The 20,935-nt window shown below is 46.6% G+C and overlaps 1 protein-coding gene across 1 annotated transcript in view; it reads right to left on the bottom strand.

Annotated features, from left to right (window-relative positions):
- NEK2 (NIMA related kinase 2) overlaps window positions 1-20,935 on the bottom strand; it is a 118,836-nt gene that overhangs the window by 45,674 nt on the left and 52,227 nt on the right. The window contains exon 4 of the mRNA XM_033939813.1: window positions 12,595-12,677. Coding sequence (XP_033795704.1) covers window positions 12,595-12,677 — 83 coding nt within the window. The remainder of the gene's footprint in view (window positions 1-12,594; window positions 12,678-20,935) is intronic.

Genomic DNA, 20,935 nt, shown 5'->3' on the forward strand with positions numbered 1-20,935 from the left:
TCCTCCCTTTCCATTTCCCTTCCCTTCCCAGGAAGTCTGGTATCTTTCCTTTTTTTCATCTCCCTCCACAGATCCACCTTTTCTTAAATACCCTTTCATCCGGCATCTCTCCCTTCTTCCCCACCATCCCAGAGTCCACCATCTCTCCCTTTCTTTTCCTAATTACCCTCCTATCCAGTATCTCTATCCCTCCTCCACACCATCCCTTGTGTCCAATTTCTCTCCCTTTCTGTTCCTTCCCTCCCTAAATCCCATGGTCCATCATCTCTCTCCCTCTCCTCTATTTTCAGACCCATTATTTCTTCCCCCCCCCAAAGTTTGGCATATGCACGTCTCTTTGTACACCCCCTTCCCTCCGTGTACTTCTAAATCATGGTCCCCCCCAAAGGCCTGTCCCCCCTTAAAGGTCTGCCTGTCCCCCTTGAAGGCCTGCACCCCCCTTGAAGGCCTGTCCCATCCCCTTGTAGGCCTGTCCCCCCCTTGAAGGCCTGCCTGCCTGCCCCCCCCTTGAAGGTCTGCACCCCCCGAAGGCCTGCACCCCCCCCGAAGGCCTGTCCCCCACTTGAAGGCCTGTCCCACCCCCTTGTAGCTTCTCCCCCCCCTTGTAGGCCTGTCCCCCCTTGAAGGCCTGCCTGCCTGCCTTTCCCCCCCTTGAAGGCCTGCACCCCCTTGAAGGCCTGCACCCCCTTGAAGGCCTGTACCCCCCCTCGAAGGCCTGCACCCCCCCCCTCGAAGGCCTGCACTCCCTTGAAGGTCTGCACCCTCCCCCCCGAAGGCCTGTCCCCCACTTGAAGGCCTGTCCCACCCCCTTGTAGCTTCTCCCCCCCTTGTAGGCCTGTCCCCCCCTTGAAGGCCTGCCTGCCTGCCTTTCCCCCCCTTGAAGGCCTGCACCCCCTTGAAGGCCTGCACCCCCCCAAAGGCCTGCACTCCCTTGAAGGTCTGTACCCCCCCTCGAAGGCCTGTCCCCCCCCTTGAAGGCCTGTACCACCCCCTTGTAGGCCTGTCCCCCCCTTGTAGGCCTGTCCCCCCTTTAAGGCCTGCCTGCCTTTCCCCCCCCTTGAAGGCCTGTCTCTCCCTTGAAGGCCTGCACCCCCCCTTGAAGGCCTGTCCCACCCCCTTGTAGGCCTGTCCCCCCCCTTGTAGGTCTGTCCCCCCCTTGAAGGCCTGCCTGCCTTTCCCCCCTTGAAGGCCTGTTCCCCCCCTTGAAGGCCTGCACCCCCTTGAAGGTCTGCACCCCCCCGAAGGCCTACACCCCCCCCCGAAGGCCTGCACCCCCCCCGAAGGCCTGCCTGCCCCCCTTGAAGGCCTGCACCCCTTGAAGGTCTGCACCCCCCCCCCCCCGAAGGCCTGCCTGTCACCCCCTCCCCCTTGAAAGCCTGCTTGCCTGCCCGCCCGCCCCACCCTGAAGGCCTGATGCCCCGACCCACCCCGAAGGACCGCTCGCCCCCCTGGCCTCCCCGCACCACCTATGAAGCAGCCGCAGCAGGATCGCGAAGTCAGCGACTGCGATCCCTGCGCTGCTTCCTGCGCCACGGTCCCGCCCCTCCTCTGACGTCAGAGAAGGGGCGGGATTGCGGCGCAGGAAGCAGCGCAGGGATCGCTGACGCTGACTTCGCGATCCTGCTGCGGGCTGCTTCACAGGTGGTGCAGGAAGGTCAGTGGGGCGAGCGGTCCTTCGGGGGTGGCGGGGGACTGAACGGCAAGGCCGGGAACACCCCCTTAGGGCTGGCACCCGGGGCGCACCGCCTCCCCCCCGCACCCCCCTTGGTACGCCACTGTGTGTATGAGAAAATTTGCATACAATAGATCTCTAGTCTATGCAAATATCTAACATGTTCACCAACAATCCTGAAAACCCAAATGGATAGGGGTGTGACTTGGAAGCACTGGTTTTCTAGCCCGTCTCTTGCTTCAGGATTAGTTAAGCAGGAGCCTATATCCAGTGCTTACTCTGCTATATTGGACTCCTGACCCATTAGCCCCCATAGGTGTTCACAAGCATACTAGACCTAGCCATATAAAATGTTGTGCTGTCACAGGATGGGCAATCCCACTGTGTTGTGTTGCAGCCTAATATCCTTGAGACATCTTAATAGTCTGAAGGATTTATTCATACTTCCTACTGGTTCAGTTCTGCTTATGTTCCACACCAGGTTCTGGGGATAAAACATAAAAGGTTCACTTTTCACACAAACATATGCAGCTTATAGCCAGGGTAATTGCTGTCTTGCTTTAAATATTCATTAGTAAGTTTATTTCAGACGCAAGCCTCTTCACATTTCTGAAAGTTAAATGGCTAGGAAGCAATGGCCCACAAGTTTTGAAAATACTTTCCATACCAATTGTCTGTTATGGCTGGCAGCCAAAGGCTTTATTCAAATGCATGTATATATTCTAGATATGTACTCTTGGTGAGTAGCAACAGTTTAAAATAAAACAATCAATGACATCACTACCTCAGTTAGCTTACCCGACAAGAGGTGGAATGGGGGCTGCAAGGAGAATTAGGAGTGAGAGACAGTCTGGACATGGAGTAAGAAGAGAGAATTAAACAGCAATGGAGGACTAGATAAAAATTTTAAAATACCTGAAAGCTGGCAGAGAAGACATGCTAATAAAGGAAAGAAAAAAAAAAAAAAAGCTAGAAAAGACGGAAAAGGGAGAACAGAAAAATAGACCTCAAGTTCCTAGCAGCAGTAGAAATAAAAGCAACCTAACCATTGTTCTCCATACCACAAAAGTTGAAAAAGAAATTATATAAAGAGATTAGATTCTTACCTTGACAATATCATTTCCAATAGATAGGAATGGTATGTTGAACCTTAGGGTATTCTGTCCATTCTTGCGAGTATACCGCAGAAAGATGGCAATTAGAGAATGGCACAGGGAAAAATTCTGTCCACCTTCACCGCCCCGTCATCCTCTTCACCGCCCCATCCTTGTAGCATCCATACAAGCCTCAGTACTGCAATATTTAACTTATTCCTTCCTTATAAATTTAAGTTCTGGCTGCTGAACTAGAGAAAAGATGTTCAGCTAGCAGGGTTTTGTTTATAAATTTTTATCACCACAACTAATATACTACTTTATCCTAAAGAAAAGAAAAAAAAAATGGAAATAAATAGAAATTTTTTTTCTACCTTTGTTGTCTGGTTTCTGCTTTCCTCATCTTCTCATTCCATTCCTTCCATCCACTGTCTGTCTTCTCTCAGCGTCTTCCATTTGCTCTGTTACTGTGCCTCTCCCTTCACACCCCCCCCCCAATTGGTCTGGCACCCATCTTCTTCCTTCCGCTCCCCCCATAGTCTGGCATCTGTCTTCTCCCCACTCTCCCTTCCCCATTTCCCAGCGTCTTCTCCCCACTCTCTCTTCCCCATTTCCCAGCATCTTCTCCCCTCTCTTTCTTCCCCAGTTCCCTTCAGGCTGCTTCAGCATCTTCTCCTCTCCATCCCCCCCCCAGCACCCTTCGCGCAGTCCAGCAGCTCCCTCCCACTGGCCAGCCATGCATCTCCCTCCCTCCTCTTTGTGGCGATTTCTATAAGGCTATCCATTGTATTGCAGTCGGAACCTTGAAGCTGTGTCGCATTGGCTGCTGGAAAAGTCTCCTCCGATGCAACCGGAAACAGGAAGTTGCATAGAGGCTTTTCCAGTAGCCACACGTGATGCGACTTCAAGGCTCTGGTTGCAATACAACGGATAGCCTTATAGAAATCACTACAAAAAAGAAGGGAAAGGGAAGGAGGGAGATGCACGGCTGGCAAGAGAGAGGATGCTGATGGACCGCACGCTCGTTCACCGCGCGTGCTCACTCCTTTAACTGCGGAGACAAGACCATTCACCACTCCATGGGGCGGTGAATGGTCTTGTCCCCGTACTCGCGGTGACCTCTTTTTTTGTCACTGTTTCAGCGGGTTATCCGAGGCTAGCCCCGGGTAACAACCACTGTGTCATTCTCTAATGGCAATCACAGCTTTGAAACCTCCTCCTTCTCCCAAGAGTCTGCTGCCCCCTTCAGTTCGTCCCAAAGAAGAGAACGACATGGTGACTTACACTCAGCTAGCCGCGGGTAACCCACAGGAACAGGGGAAAACCTCCCCCCCCAAAAAAAAAACAAAAAACAACTGGTTGCCACGGGTACAAGGACAAGGCCTTTCACTGCCCTGTGGAGCAGTGAATAGCCTTGTCCCTACAGTAAAGGATCTGCTGCAAGTTGTCTCCCTTCCCACCCCTCCGGGGGCAGCAGCAACCGTCCCCCCCTCACGAGTCCAGCAGCCACCCTCCCTCCTTATTGCAGGTCGAACAGTCCCCCTACTCTCGCACCTAATGCTTTTGCACCTATAGAATTTAGTGAAAGTGTGTCGGGAAAACTGTCACATCTACATATCTCCTCCCCTCAATTCTGCCCAAGAGGGGGCTACTCTTCAGGTCAAATGTGCTTTCAATGACACCGGCAGTTGTTTGCCGCAAACAATGTAGGTGGAGGAGATCCCTGTCCAAATCCACTGGGAAATGATAGCCTTGGAGGCTGGTATGCCCTGGGTTGACTCTTTGGTTAGGGCAAAGATAGTCCGATAGATGAAACTCATTATCGGACTATCTTTGCCCTAACCAAAGAGTAATGAAAGTGAACTCTGCGGATGTCCAGTAGTTTTTCTTCTTATAACCTGTAGGATAAAAGGCTGGTAACCTGACTTCCTGGTTGATGTGAAATGCTGAAAGCTACCTTTGGCGAAATAAAAAAAAAGGTACTGTATGCACGGTCACTCCCATTTCTGTGATCCTCAAACTGTTCCCTGCACAACAAAGCTTGCAATTCTGAGATTCTTCTAGCCGAGGTAACTCATCTAGGAATACCACTTTGATCGTAAAATCCATTAGAGAAATTTCCTCCAAAGGCTCATGCGGGGCCTTCTGAAGACCCTCTTAACACAATGTTGAGAGTCTTCAAAGGAGCCCCGAGGCCCTTCCTGGAATCTATTGTCTTGGTGAACAGCCAGGGAGACTCACTTCTCGGCCTCTAAAGCAAGCCAGGCTGCACCTTAAGGGATACTGCTGCTAATCACTTGTCCAGACCTTCTTGAAGGCCAGTACCAATGATATTGGGGCTTTGTTGGGCTCCAGATTCTCCTTATTGCATCAGTGCTGAAGAGTATCCCATGCATTAGCATATACCAAAAGAATGGATAGTTTCTTGGCCTTCAGTAGGGTGATAATAACCACTTCAGAATATCCTCTCTTAGTGCGTTCAGCACCATGCAGCAAGACTGAAGTGATCCGGATCTTCTAGAGCAATCAGCCACTGTGTGAGCAAATCTGGATACACCTGGAGCCGGAGACATTCGTCCACTTGTAGGTGTACCAGATCCACATACCAAGGGTGCCTGGGCTATCCAGGGCCAAGAGGATCACCCACCCTGGGTGAGATGCTATGCAACAGACAACCCAGCCTATCAGGGGCCATGGAGGAAACATAGCAGTCCGGGCTTCGGCCATGGTTGTAAAAGGGCATTCAGCCTTGCACTTCCGGTCTCATATCTTCATCAGAAAAGCCGAGGCGCTTTCTTGTTACGTGTCATTGCCATCAGATAAAATGTTGGATGCCCTCAACATCAGACAATGTTTTGTAACACCCTCCCGAGTCCACAACCAATCTCCCAGGGTCCAATGTCTGCCTGCAGAGGAAGTCCACTTGCACATTGTTCACTCTGGCTACATGTGCCACCATAATGGCCATCAGGTGCCTTTCTGCCCAAGCAAACAATAGTTTCACCTCTAGTTGGAGCAATGTGCTTCTGGTGCCTCCCTGCCTAATGACAAAGACCACTGTTATGGCATCGACTGAGAATATTCTTACGGCTCTGCTATCCAGCACAGACTGTAGGTTTCACAGAGCCAGGCTGACTGCTCTCAGTTTTAGCATGTTTAAAAATTGACCACTTCCATTAGGATGGTGTCCATTTCCCTTGCACCAGGAGACCACTGCAGTGTGCCCCCTAGGTGAACAGGCTAGCATTCATTGTCGGTGTGACCCAGGAATCTATCAGAAGTGTAATCCTTTTTGCCAGATACTGTGGGTGGAGCCACCAGCCCATGCTGCTGCAGGCTACCTCCATCCAGGGTAGAGGAGCCTATAGGGAGTTTTTCTGGGGAGACTTGAGACAACAGTGCATCCTGAAGTAGACGCAGATGTGTCCTTTCCCATGGCACTTACTTCTATTGCAGCCACCATCAAGCCTAGAATCTGTAGGTGGTGCCACATTGTATGTACTGGCTGCGACAGGAAGTTTGTAATTTGCCCCCAAAGCTTCTATCTGCGTGCCACTTGTATAAAAAAAACAAAAAAAAAACTTGGCCTCCAGCCATTTTGAAGAGAACTCCCAGGTAATTCCAAAGACCGACTGGGGACTTATTGGCTCTTTCGAAAGTTTACAATCCAGCCCAGACTCTGCAAATCTTGCACAACTGCCGGCTTTGTTCTCTCTCCAAGAGGGGGCTCTGACGAGCCAGTCATCTAAATAAGAATGAACCAGTCAGTCCTCCCTGCAGAGATGAGCTGCTACCACCACCATCTCTTTCTGGAACTTTGATAGGTTCTGAGACGAGCCTCCCAAGGCATACTGTCAAAAATGTCCAGGACCCCTGAAAGGAGCTGTGGTTCTGGCTCAAGGTCTGCTGTCTGGTAAGGACCTGGTACAACAATCTTGCACACTGGCCATAAGATCATCCAGGCCTTTGCCAAAAAGCATCTGTCCCTTCAAGGGGAGCCTTGGAGATTGAATTGCCAGCCCATGTCTGATCCATAGCATGCATTGAGCGGAGATGGAATAAGCCATGACTAATTACATCAATGTGCAAATATCAGCCACATAGTCCACCCGTCAGTGCCGAGCCGAAGTAATGGCTCAGCCACTGCCATGTCCAGGTTCGCAGCCATAAATGGCAGGTGTGTGCTATGAAAGAAGCATTTGATGCCACCTTAACTCCTAGGGCTAGGGCCAGGGCCTCAAACTGCTTCCTGAGGAACCATATCCACTTTGCGGTCCTGTGTATCCTTCAGCATGACTCCTCCCTCACTAGGACCTGCGTTTAGTCACTTGTGCCACTAGAGAGTCTACCTTTAGCATAGAAAACATTTGCTGGAACTTTTGATCTACAGGATACAGCCTAGTCATGGCTTTCATCCCTTTTAAAAGAGCCTTCTGGGACCTCCCAGGGCTCTGTAACCAGGAGTTCCATATCTGGGTACCTACTCAAAAGAGAACACAAATGACTGGGGCTGAGGAAGATCAATCTTGAGCTCACAAAAAGACTCAGTAATGTCTGGCAGAGCTGAACACTTGAACAGTAGCCATATGGAGGGATCCTCTCCCGGGTCTGCAGCTGGGACTCCATCCCGATTCTCAACATAGGAGGCTGAATCTCCCATCAGGGTTGTCTCACTTTGACACAGTAACAGGATCAAGACTGAACTTTCTTCCCATGAGTCCCCATTAGACTGACAGTTGAGGAGGAGCTCCACTCTCATAGAAATCTGAGAATCCTTAGGAAGCATGCACCAAGGGTCGTTCTTCAGCAGTCCTAAATTGCATATTTTGGTTGTGTGTGGAGCAACCAGTCCATGCTGCTCCAGGCTGCCTCCATCCAGGGTATAGGGGCCTGTAGGGAGTCTCTCTGGGGAGACCAATGAGACAACCGTGCATCCTGAAGTGGACGCATATATGCCCTTACCCAGGGCACTATTTCTATGGCAGCTGCCATCGAACCCAGAATTAGAGATTTGACACGAGGAAAAAAAAATTTGCCCCTGTCACCACCCAGTTCCCGCGACCACCATCCCTGTTATCGCCCTGTCCCCGCGACCACTGTCCCTGCCCCATTCCCGTCCTCATAACCACTGTCCCCGTCCCGTCCCCGCAACCACTGTCCCCGTAGCATCCATACAAGCCTCAGTACTGCAATATTTAGCTTATTCCTTCCTTATAAATCAAAGTTCTGGCTGCTGAACTAGAGAAAGATGTTCAGCTGGCAGGGCTTTGTTTATAAAATTTTTATCACCACAACTAATATACTACTTTATCCTAAAGCAAAAAAAAAAAAAAAAAAAAGGAAATAAATAAATAGAAATTTTTTAACACTTTTGTGTGGTTTCTGCTTTCCTCATCTTCTCATTCAATTTTTTCCATCCAATATCTGTCTTCTCTCTGCATCTTCCATTTGCTCTGTTACTGTGTCTCCCCCTTCACCCCCACCCCCCCAAATTGGTCTGGCACCCATCTTCTTCCCTCCGCTCCCCCCCATAGTCTGGCATCTCTGTCTTCTTCCCTTCCAGCGTTTCTCCCCACTCTGTCTTCCACATTTCCCTTCAGTGTCTGTTCCTCAGCACCCCTCACGTGGTCTGACCATCTATCTCCCTCCCTCTTACCTTGTGGCGCGTTTGTGCAAGCCGCTGGAGCCTGCGAGCTTGGTCCCCGTCCCAACCCATCCCCACAAACCAGCTCGCTTCTGTGTTCCAATTTTCCCCATTTCTAATATCTCCCCTATGTATCTGGCATTGCCCCCCCCCCCCCCGTGTCCATATACCATCCCCATGTATGTCTCCTTTGTCTCTGTCTCTATGCCCCCATGCACATAATTCCCCCCCCCCCCAATGTATCTCCCCTTTATGTCTCTGTCCCTATGCTCCCATGCACATAATTTCCCCTCTGTTTCTTCCTGTGTTCAGATTTCCCCTCTTCCATTCCAGTGTCTCTTCTCTGCAACCCCATCTAGCTTCTTTCCCTCTTTCTCCTCCCCCCTCCCAGCATCTGGCTCATCTGCCTGTCCTCCCCTTTCTTTCCTGCTGTGGGTTTCTTGCTCTCTCTCTTCATCCCCTTGGCCCAGCATCTTTCCCTTTCACTACCTCCTTCCTAGTGTGAGCCAGGAACATGTGCGATCACGGATCGCGCAGTCCAGCAGCTCCCTCCCGCCCGATCGCAGCGTTCTGCCATCTCCCTCCCTCCACTTCACATTAGGATTCTTCTTCTCCCAGCCGCATGCTTTCAATAAGCCGCTGCTTGAATTGTTGAATCTTCTCCTCTGACGCAACTGGAAACAGGAAGTTGCATCAGAGGAGAAGATTCAACAACTCAAGCAGTCGTGCACGTGGCTTATTGAAAGCATTCAGTTGGGAGAAGAAGAATTAAAGTCGGCACCTAAGTTGAGGTGGAGGGAAGGAGATGGCAGGAAGCGGGATGCAGCGATTGGGTGGGGATGCTGGACCGCGCGATCCGTGATTGCTTCACTGCGGAGACAAGACCATTCACCGCTTCATGGGGTGGTGAATGGCCTTGTCCATGTCCCCGCAGCGACCACTAGTTTTTCTCTCCCCGCTTCAGCGGGTTACCTGCAGCTAGCCGCGGGTAACAACCACCGTGTCATTCTCTCCCCAGAACCTGTAAGTAATGGCATGCTATAGGTGCTAGCTGTGACAGGAGGTTCATAATTTGCCCCTAAAGCTTCTGTCTGCGTGTCTCTGGTAGAAAAACTGATTTTTATCACATGCTGTACCACAGGCTGTCGCAGTCGTACTCAGACCATGCAATGGGGAAATGATGCCTGCTTCATCTCCTCTCAGGTGTAGCTGTTCTAGGAGAGGTCCTCTGCTTCCAGTCACTCAGCCATTTCGCTGGAATCCAGGCTGCTAGTGGAACCTCCAGACTGATCCTCAAACCCCCCCTCAAGACCTCTCATATACAAAAGGGGGGGAGGGAGGAGACAAAATGCTGTTGACACTATGAATGCCCTGAAGGAATGCCATTAGCACCCAACAGCCTGTGGTGCAGCCCCTGGCTAAGTCAAAGAGGTGAGCAAATACCAGAGGAATGGATTCTGGCCTCCATTAATTGTCAGCAAGCTGGCTGAAACAGGTCCCTGAAACACCTGCCAGTTGCAGATTTTAAATCTGTTCTTCTCCACACAGGCAGAGTAGACCCTTATCAAAAGGGATCTCTGATTTCACGAATAAGACCGCGAATAGAGCGAAAAACCACAAAATTATCAAAAAATAAATGAAGCAGGTCAGAAGACATCTTTCACACTCACCTGCAGAAAGAGAAACTGAAGGTGGCAGCAGAGTTCTGAGAAAAAGAAGAGATTTCAAAAGCTGTGCCAACATCTTTCTGCAGTATGCTCACGAGAATGGACAGAGTACCCCAAGGTTCAGCATACCATTCCTATTGTACTGGAAATATTTTTAGGGCTGTATATCAATTAAGATTTTTAATTGTAAAATTAATCGCATAAAGCAGCCCCTTACATTCCTTCCTGTATTTTGCAAAATCATGCACAGATGTAAAATCTCAAATCCAACATATTTCAATTACTAAACTAAAAATAGAATCATTTATCTTACCTTTTGTCTAATCATCTTCGTCTCTAGTTCTGCTTCCCTATGACCTTCACTTCCTGCCCTATATCGTCTAACATTCAACTTTCTTTCATTTTACTTCCTCCTCCTCAAATGTTATCTAGTTTCCATCTCCTCCTGTCTCCCTTCCCCTCCTCTTCATGGGCCCCATCTCATCTCTTTTTCTTCCCTTCCTCTCCATGTGTGCTCTTCTCACTTCTCTTGAGACAGAATGCTTTAGTCCAGAATCAACCACCCCCAGTGCTCTGGCATCTTTTTCTCTCCTAAGTCTACCCTCCCCTGCACTATGGCAGTTTCCTCTCTCCTGCCATCCTCGCGTTGTCCAGCATCTCAATCTTCTTCCCCCTCTCTCTGCTGGCCACCTGAATTTGCCTTTACAGACAGCAACATGCTCCTTCTCTCATCAGAGCCCTCCCGATCTAGTATCCTTGCCTCCTTTGATGAAACTTCTCATTTCCTATGGATAGTGCAGTGAAGATCATATTTAAGAAAAGAAGTTAGACCATGTTACTCCCCTCCTTTATAAAGCTCATTGGTTACCGGTAGAACATAGAATCACAAACAAAATTCTTTAAAACTTTAAAACCTTTAAAACTAGACAAATAGTCAACCAGAATTTATCAATAACCTTCTTATTCCCTATAGTTCTTCTAAGACTCTAAGATCTTCTTCTAAAAATCTTTTATCTGTTCCATCTCTGAAGTTTATCAACACAATGAGGTCTACCATTTTCTCTGTCAGTGCTCCATCTCTTTGGAATATTCCGGTTTACTTACGGGAAGAATAAACTCTTCACCATTTTAAGACGAAGTTAAAAACATTTTTTTCTTGATGCTTTTTGAGACCTAAATGCCCTTTTTAGGGCTACATAGTTTTATTCTAGACACCCTTCCTTTTGTTCTTTCCCTATATGTTCTCTTTCTTATTTGATAAATTGTAGTTCTACCCTTCTTCCCTTTTTTGTTTGTTTTTGTATTGTTTTTAAAATGTTTTTAATAATGTTTATTGTTTTAAAGGATGTATAGTTACCCTATATATATTTTTAACATAATGTTTACTGCCTAGAAGGCCGATTGGGCGGTTTATAAAATTTTTAAATAAACTTGAAAACTTGATAGGACACTAGAGGGAGGACTCTGATGAGTCAGAAGAATCGTGTGCTTAAGTGTTGCTGTCTGTATAGGCAAGTTGAGATGGCCACCAGGAGGAGGAAGAATGCAATTAACATGTTAAAATTATTTTATTCTTGCGGAAGGCGGGCTTGGTAACTAAAAAGGTCATATTGACTGAGTGGGTGTCGGCTGACCCTCCTGCGTACTGGCATGGCGCAATAGGTTGCATGCTTTGATGTTACTTGAGAGGAGTCGGGTGCGTGCTTCCTTTCGACAGAAAAATTTTTTTCTACGGGTTTGGAGGCCCTATATCTATTCACTGTCCCCTAGAAGTCGGAGCTTAATTCTTAATCTGCTGCGGCTTTGAGCTGTTCTGAGTGGTGGGTGGGGGTGCTTGGGTGTGCCTCTCCCCGGCTGTGGTTGTTTGTTTTTTTAATTTGTATTTCTTTATTTTTTTCTTTCCTTGTTTCTTTATTTTCTCCTGTCTTGTGGTGGGGGGGGGGGTTTGTGGGGGGCTAGTGTTCCTCTCAGGGCTCATCAGAGTACAGAGCTCTGTTTGCTTGGTATTTTGGACTTTGGTGTTTGGGCCTCCCCAGTGGCACAGGGTTGGGATGCTGCTGGTTTCTGGGCTTGCATATTCTTGTTTCTTCTTTCAGATGCTTGGAGGGTTTTGGTTGGGAGGTGGGTTGGCGATGGGTTGGGTTTGGGGGTGAGTGGGTGTTGGGGGACTTGTTACTCTTTCCACATGATTGTATCTTTTTGCTGTGTTATTTTCGCTTCAATAAAAATTGCTTTACACTAACATGTTAAAATTATTAAAGCAAGATAAAATTTTAATATGTTAAATTAAACACATTAAATGCACAGTCCATTATATATACATATACAGCACATGTATCCCCCATACACTACTTAACATTTGCTGTAGTATTCTTTTAAAGCTATATATCTGATTTTAGAAAAAAACAAACAAACACCCAGTACTTTGAAACTTAGTTCATGCATTTTGCATCAAACTTCCATTTTCCTTTTTATTTCCTTCCAAACATTTGGCTTTCCCTTTACATCTCTACTTACAACAATGCACACAACTCATACAGCAGACATCCCAAAGACCAGATATCCGACTTCTCGTTATAAGACATACGATTCATTTGTTCCTGGAAAAAAAATATGGTGTTAAAATCAAATAAACAAGCTTTCATAATAGTTCATATCCTTCATAGTTCCATATTAAAGGCCTCAAAATTTCCTGCCCTAATTCTGGGAAATTTTAAGTAATTTGACTATCAAAACTAGAGGTACTACCCATGATTCTCAGCTTCCTTTTACCTTTCTCTAGATATTGGTTTTAGTCAGAGGGTTCTTGCCCAAATTCTCTACATTTATACAGATGCTTTACTCTCTATCTATAAAATTGGATGTATGTATGAATGTATTTTCCAGCATAATTCTGAAATGCATGGACAGATTTCAACCAAACTTGGTATACATATCACTATCTGGGGAAAAATATTGTGGGGGTGGGAATGGGGTAACATGCAAAAATTATCGGAAAAGACAGATACTGATACTCCCGATAACGTTTTAAGTCCAAGTTCAGCCCCATAGAAAAGGACATTCCTGTGTGACATGGGGGTAGGGGGGATGACAGGTGGGACAAATAAATATCCGGGCAACGCCGAATGATCAGCTAGTATATAAATATACACTTTCCCTAACTAAAGTGACTATCCCAATCTGCTTGCATAAGAATTACATACCGGAAGTAGCTTAGACACATGTAGAGTAAATACAGCAGGTATCAGGCACTAACAGGTTGTAAGTCCTCTATACTGGAAGATTAGGTTCTTACCTTTTGTAATTTTTGTTAGTCCCCAAAGAATTCTGTACACAAGGTGTTTTATCCCAGCCCGTGAACCGGGTCTTGCAGAAAACCACACTTCTCTTCTTCTATTCCCACTTGGCTGAGGAATACAAAGCCCCCTGCAGTTACATCCAAAAGCAGCTAATAACACTGAAACAAAAATAAAGGGGGTGAGGCACAGGGAACTCCAGAATGCTGTTGTATTGTAGGATCTGCTCTGCAATAGATAAGAAAAACAATTAATAAGCGGGCAACATGAAACAGGAAAGAACCCGGCAGCAATTTAGAACCAATCTGCTGTGTGCATCAAGCACAAACTGGAACAAAGCTAGTGGTATAGATATGAACAGACATCTACAGAAGAATTCCCCATAGGACCTGTCTGCTGGCCAGAAGGTACTAAGGTCTGAAAGGCGAAATATCCGAGGCAGAAAAATTGTGCAGGCGATACAGAGACAGAATAGACCAGGGGTGCCCACACTTTTTGGGCTTGCGAGCTACTTTTAAAATGTCCAAGTCAAAATGATCTACCAACAATAAAATAATTTTAAAAAGCCAAAACACAAAGCACACTGTACACAGAGAAAAATGTGAATCATCATTTATATTCCGGGGCTTTTTCAAAGAGGTCAAGGCAGATGACTCTATGCAATGTCACCTCAATAATAGCTATACAAAAATACACAAATATACCCACCTCCCTTATTATTAAACCACGATAGTGGTTTTTAGCACAGGAAGCTGTGCTGAATGCCCCATGCTGCTCTCGACGCTCAGGCTCCCTGCGCCAAAAACAGCTATTGCGGTTTAGTAAAAGGGGGCCATAGTGCAAAATATAGACATCAAATATATATTCTCAAAACAGACACATTTTGATCACTAAATTGAAAATAAAATCATTTTCCTACCTTTGTTTGGTGATTTCATGAGTCTCTGGTTGCACTTTCTTCTTCTGACTGCATACAATATTTCTTCCCTTCTTTCAGCCTGCTGAATGCTTCCAGACCTCATTCCCTCCGCCAACTTTTTCTTCCTTTCTCCCTGCCCCCTCTCCTTTCTTTCTCCCTGTCCCCTTCTTTCCGTCTCCCTGCCCCTCTTTCTTTCTGTCTTTCTCTCTCTATGCCCCCTTTCTGTCTCCCTGTCTCCCCTTTCTTTCTTTCTATTTCCCTTCTTTCTTTCTGTCTCCCTGCCCCCCCTTCTTTCTGTCTCCCTGCCTCCTTTCTTTCTGTCTCCCTGCCTCCTTTCTTTGTCTCCCTGCCTCCTTTCTTTCTGTCTCCCTGCCTCCTTTCTTTCTGTCTCCCTGCCTCCTTTCTTTCTGTCTCCCTGCCTCCTTTCTTTCTGTCTCCCTGCCTCCTTTCTTTCTGTCTCCCTGCCTCCTTTCTTTCTGTCTCCCTGCCTCCTTTCTTTCTGTCTCCCTGCCTCCTTTCTTTCTGCCTCCCTGCCCTACCCCAAGCCACCGCCATCGGGGAACAAGCCGCCAAACCACCACTGCCCCAAGCTCTCTCTGCTTCTCAACGCAGAAGCACCGGGCCGACCAGCCTTCAGTCCAGACGTCAATTCTGACATTGAAGAGGAAGTTCCAGGCCAGCCAGGCAGTGATTGGCTGGCCCAGAACTTCCTCTCTGACATCAGAATTGACGTTGGGTGGGGAAGGCTGGTCGGCTCGGCGCTTCTGCGTTGGGAAGCAGGTAGAACACGAAGGCAATGCGATTGACTTGCATTGCCTTCACGATTTACTGTTCGATCGCGATCGACCTTTTGGGCACCCCTGGAGTAGACAGAGGGCAGGTCATACATAATCCATCAGAGATTAACAGAAAGAAGATTACCAAAGGTAAGAAACTAATCTTCCATTCTGTTACATCCCCTCTGTATTCTGTATGCAAGGTGATGTACCAAAGCAATGGTAGCGTTTATAGTGGGACAGAAGAGCCTGCCCACAAAACTGATGCCCCAAAAGCAGCGTTGGACCTAGCGACCACATCCACTCTGTAAAACAGGGTAACGGTCTGAAGAGACGACCAAGTGGCCGCTCTACAATTTCAGCTGCACTAATCACTTGAGCCTCTGCCCACAAAGTGGAGACACTTCTTGTCGAATGAGCTTTAAGAGAAATCTGCGGCTGCTTGCCACTTGCGATGTAAGTTGACAAAATGGCCATGTGGATCCATCGTGCAATAGAAGCCTTGGCTGCCGGCCTACTTCATCTGAACTAGCTAGTCAGGACAAATAAATGGTCAAAAAGACAAAAATCATTAGTCTCCTCTCTAAGTAGTGAAGCAAGACTCTGCACACATCCAGTTTCTTCAAAATATAATCCTTCTGTTCTGACACTATGAAGTGAGAGGCAGATAGCCGAACTTCCTGATTGACATGAAAATCTGAACCACCTTTGGAAGAAATGAGGGAACTGTGCAGAGGAAACCCCCCACCTCTGCAAACTGGAGAAAGGATTCTCTGCAAGAGCCAGCAGCTCCAAAATACGCCTTGCTGAAACAAATCACCATGAGGAAAACTGTCTTGACCATAAGGTCTAGGAGAGATGCATCCTTGAGCAGTTCAAAAGGAGCTTCTGAAAGCCCTTTCAGCACAATATTAAAGATTCCACATAGGAAAAGGCTATTGTAGGGGTGGCCTTAAGTGAAGCGCCCCCCTGAGAAATCTAGTCACATCTGGATGACACATAAGTGAACTGGAACTACCATGCGCTCTAAAAAAGAAAGGCCTGCCATTTGTTCCTTGAGGAAAGCCACCGCTAGGCCTTTCTCAAGCCTGGCCTAGAGAAAAGTTAGGACCACAGGAATGGGAGCCTGCACCAGCTCTACATGGTCTCTGGCACACCACTACTGGACAGCCTTCCAAGCCTTGATGAAAGCCGCCATGATAGAGGGCTTCTTGCACTCGGGAGCCATGCCATAAGACCAAAGTGCTGGGGACTTCTCCCTGACTAAGCAGGTCACAATGAAGAGGGAGCTTGAGTTTCCTGTCTAGCTGAAGACGGACCAATCCGCATACCATGGACAGTAAGGCCAATCTGGAGCCACTAGATCATCAGGCCTGGATGATGGCTATTCTGCAGATGACTTGATTCACCAAGGAAAAAGGCAGAAAGAAGTAAATAAGTTCCTGAGTCATTCAGGGCTGAACCACAGCATCTAGCCTTAAGCTTCCTGGCTCTGTTCTTTGACTGAAGAAGCATGTGACTTTCGAGTTCTTGGTTAAAGCCATCAAGTCTATCACAGGTCTGCCCCAGTGTCTCACAATGAGATGAAATGCCTTCTGCAAGAGTCCACTCTTCTGGGTCCAGGATCTGGTGACTATGAAAATTAGCTTGCAAATTTCCACTCTGGCCAAGTGCACCGTGGAGAGCACCTGAAGGTGCAGCTCAGCCCACCGGAACATCTGACCCTCCTGACTCAGGTGAGCACACCTGGTACCTGCCTCCCTGTTGATTCATGTATGCCACCACTGTTGCATTGTTGGAAAACGCCCTTATTGCTTTTCCTTCTATGGTGTTTTGCAGAGCTCAGAGCACCAAGTGTATGGCTCGAAGCTCTAGCCACTTGATGGACCAACCTTTTTGATGGGGAGTCCACTGACCCTGAATAGGCACCACAGCTGGACAGATTGGCGTCAGTCATGAGAGAGTGATCCATCCCCCCCAAATCCTCCAGCGAAGACTGCTGAACACTGGTTCCAACCAGGGAATGAGCATCTGAAGAAGGTGACACTGAGGAGACCACTGGGACAGGAGGGACTCCTGCAGGGGCCACATGTGCACCCTGGCCCAAGGTACAATCTCCAGGGAGGTTGCCATAGACCCCAAGACTTGAAGATAATGCCAAGCTTTTGGTAGTGCTATTTTACATTTAAACACATGAATTATTCTCCCATAACCCCACTAGTGATAAAAACTCAATGCAGTAATTTAAACTGCTAAAGTCCCACAAACCTGATCTCTCTAAAGGGTAAACAGATTTCCCCATTCTAGGGGGAAATCAGGGTTAGACACCACACACATCAATGGTGACATCCGGTTAGACTTTAGGCCATATAAAAAGAGTGTAGAAAATGTTCTATTCATCTTCCCTTTCCCCATAATATGTTTCATGCAGAGCATTTATAAAGGATTCCACAGTACACTGGTCAACAAGAAGTTACAATAAGAAAGTTTCCATTTACTACTACTAGTTATCATTTCTATAGCGGTAAAAGGCATTTGCAGCACTGTACATTTAACATGGAACAAATGGTCCCTGCTCAGAACTGCTTATAATCTACAGTAATTTTGATAGACAGGACATACAGGGAGAGAAGTGTGTGGTGTTGCTCCTTGTGACCCTGGGCAAGTCACTTAATCCCCCCATTAGTCCAGGTACATTAGAAAGCTTGTGAGCCCACCAGGGAAAAATGCTCAAGTACCTGAATAAATTCATGTAAACCATTCTGAGCTCCCTTGGGAGAACGGTATAGAAAATTGAATAAATACAAAATATAGGGTTAGAGACTTTCATGCAGAGAAAATGATAGGATAGACAGTTATCTTACGGTGAGTGGAAGTTAGGAGCTCCAACAGAACAAAATAAGTAGAAAATCATTGGACTAAGGTCTAGACTCTCAAGAAGTCGCATTAAAAACTGGTGCTAGCCATCAAGTAAGGTAAAGGGGAGAGGTTGCATGGCAGTGGGAGAAAGTGGGCATCTCTCCTGCTGCCAAGAGGGTGTTGGATGTGTGTTGCTTGGCGGCAGGAGGGCAGATGCAACATCGGCTTTTAACTATAATTCATAAGACACGGCTATAATACACACGCTCAAGAAGCGTGCTTTTACCATTCCCACTAAAAGAGAAAAAGACTATAATTTATGAGAATCGTGTAATTGGTTTTTTTTGTTTAAATCTTTTATTCATTTTCCAAAGTTAACAAAAACGCAGTATAGTATCTACACAAACAACATTATTCATATATGCATTTATAATCAATCAAAATCCCCACAGCAAGATTAAAAAAACCCACCCCACCCAACCAATACCTTGCAAGAGAATAAAACCATGACATAAATATCCCTCTCCCACCCCCTGGATGTGTGATCAAAGGACCCCCCCTCCAATTACAACACATCCATAAAAGATATCAAAGGGCCCCAGATTAACTTAAATCTCTTAGTTTGACCCATTATATCTGCATTCATTTTTTCAAATCTATAAGTTAAGCATAAACCTGCCCACCAAAAATTAAAGTTAAGTTCTTCCAGTTGTGCGTAATCATTTGTGTGGCTACCCCAGTCATGATAAGGAAAAGCAGCCCTCTATATATGTCCAATGAGGGCTTCAGATGTAACATCGTCCCACAAATGACTTCCTCATATGGCAAAGGAATTGATGCCTCAAGTATAGCATTAATCTGTCCTCATATCGACTTCTAGAACTTGAGTATTAAAGGACAATAGAACACAGATGATCCAGTGTCCCTATATCAAGATGACAATGCCAGAATCTATTAGACTTAGAACTATCTAACTTTTGTAAACGAACAGGAGTCCAAAAAGTTCTATGCAATAAGAAAAACCATGTTTGTCTCAAAGATGCTGACGCTGTATATCTCATCCTCCGATTCCAAATTCGTGGCCATCGAGATGCAGAAATGTACTGCTTTATCTCAATGCTCCAAATTTCTCTAAGACTATTTTTTGGTTTCTTATTCAAAAATTCAGAAATTAATTTATACCACCTGGCATGGCCCTGTCTGGAAGCATGTAATTTTTGTTTTTCTTCATTAGCCATAATCAAAACACACCACAAGATGCACTTTTAACAGTGCCAGATCAGTCACTAATTTTTGTCCCCAAAAGCTGACACCGCTCTGGGAGAATGATTCTGCAGTGTTTAAGAATCCACTGGAGTGCTCGTTTCAATATTCAAGAGTCCATTTGTATGGCAGTGTCAGAGTGCTAGAAAGGTCACTAAAGACCATAATAAGCCATTTTGATAATCTGCCGCTAAAATGCATGCAGACTAAATTGTCTGGAACCAGTTTAGCAATGTGTTAAAGGCAGCCTTAAGTTTTGAGAATCTGGCTCTAAGTGTATAGCCCTCAATGGAGATTGCCCCAACTCTGTTGATTGGGCCATGAACTTTTCAGCAGCCCCTAATACAATAGCTTAAAATAGACCTGAAAGTACATGAAGGTGTTTGTAAGCAAGAGGCAAGGAGGTAGTGTTCTTCCTGTTAAGAGATTGCATATAATGGATTATGTCTGTTTTATTTAAAGCCTAAGCGGATTACAGCAGAATACACATAAAAAATAAACCTGCCTTTAATGTTAAAATATGTTGAAGATGTAGACAGGCACTGAAATAAGAGCAACTTTTAATTGGAAATTTGAAGCTAATAATTTTTCATTCTAATAAAAATTCAGTTAAGTGATCAAAGAACAGCATGGTGAGGAGAGAATAAAATTTCAACGACAGATCATGCTTCACAATCACTTCAAATACTGATCATGCAGCTAGTCTGAATAGCTCTATTGCCTTCTTATTGAGGTTGTCATTGGAACTTCAAGAAACATATGTATCTTTTTTTAATGGGCCAATGAGAGGATCGAGCAGGGCCTTGTGGATGTTAATTTTGAATCATAAGATTATTTTTACTATATTAACGTGTAACCCAAAGCACATTGATATCTAATAAGTTATCCAGTTAGGGTTTGGGCCATGTGCTACTATGTCACTACATATTATTAAAACTGGAGATGATGTGCAACCAGGAACCTTTACTGAACTTGCAATGAATCACCAACAACTAAATTCTATTATGAATTGTTTTTTTGTTTGTTTTTTTTTGCTGCATGCTCAGCTCTGCTTGTTGTGAACCGCCTAGAGCCATTTCTGGTCTGGCAGTATATAAGAATAAAATTATTATTATTATTATTACTAGTGTTTAAGCCCGTTACATTAGCGGGTGCTAGAATAGATGTGTGTGTCTTTCTTTCTGTCTCTCTCTTTCCCTGGATGTCCACACCACCCTTTGCCTGCTCCCCTTGTCCAGCAGTAGGCCTTCTCCCTTCGTATTACCTCCTCCCTGTCCAGCAGCACCTCTTCCCTGCTCCCCCTGTCCAGCAGTAGGCCTTCTCCCTTTCTTTTACCTCCCCACTGTCTAGCACCACCCCTTCCCTGCTCCCCCTGTCCAGCAGCAGCCCTTCTCCATTTGTTTTACCTCCCCCCTGTCCAGCAGCATCTCCTCCCTGCTCCCTCTGTCCAGCAGTAGGCTTTCTCTCTTCCTTTTACCTCACCCCTGTCCAGCAGCACCTCTTACCAGATCCCCCTGTCCAGTAGTACCCCTTCTCCTTTCCCTGCTCCCCCTGTCCAGCATCCGCTAGCCCGGGCAGCCTCGGGGCTTTTGCTAGGCCAGCCCACCTCGTATTATTAAAGTGGGCTGGCCTAGCAAATGCCCTGCGGCTGCTGCGTTTGCTGGTCCAGGGGTGAGAAGAGGGGGTCGCGGCAGCGCAGGAGTCAAACCGCCACTGCTGCTGAAATCGCTGCACATGCCGCAAGC

This window comes from Geotrypetes seraphini, chromosome 3 (genome assembly GCF_902459505.1).
Source record: "Geotrypetes seraphini chromosome 3, aGeoSer1.1, whole genome shotgun sequence".
Lineage (NCBI taxonomy): Eukaryota > Metazoa > Chordata > Amphibia > Gymnophiona > Dermophiidae > Geotrypetes > Geotrypetes seraphini.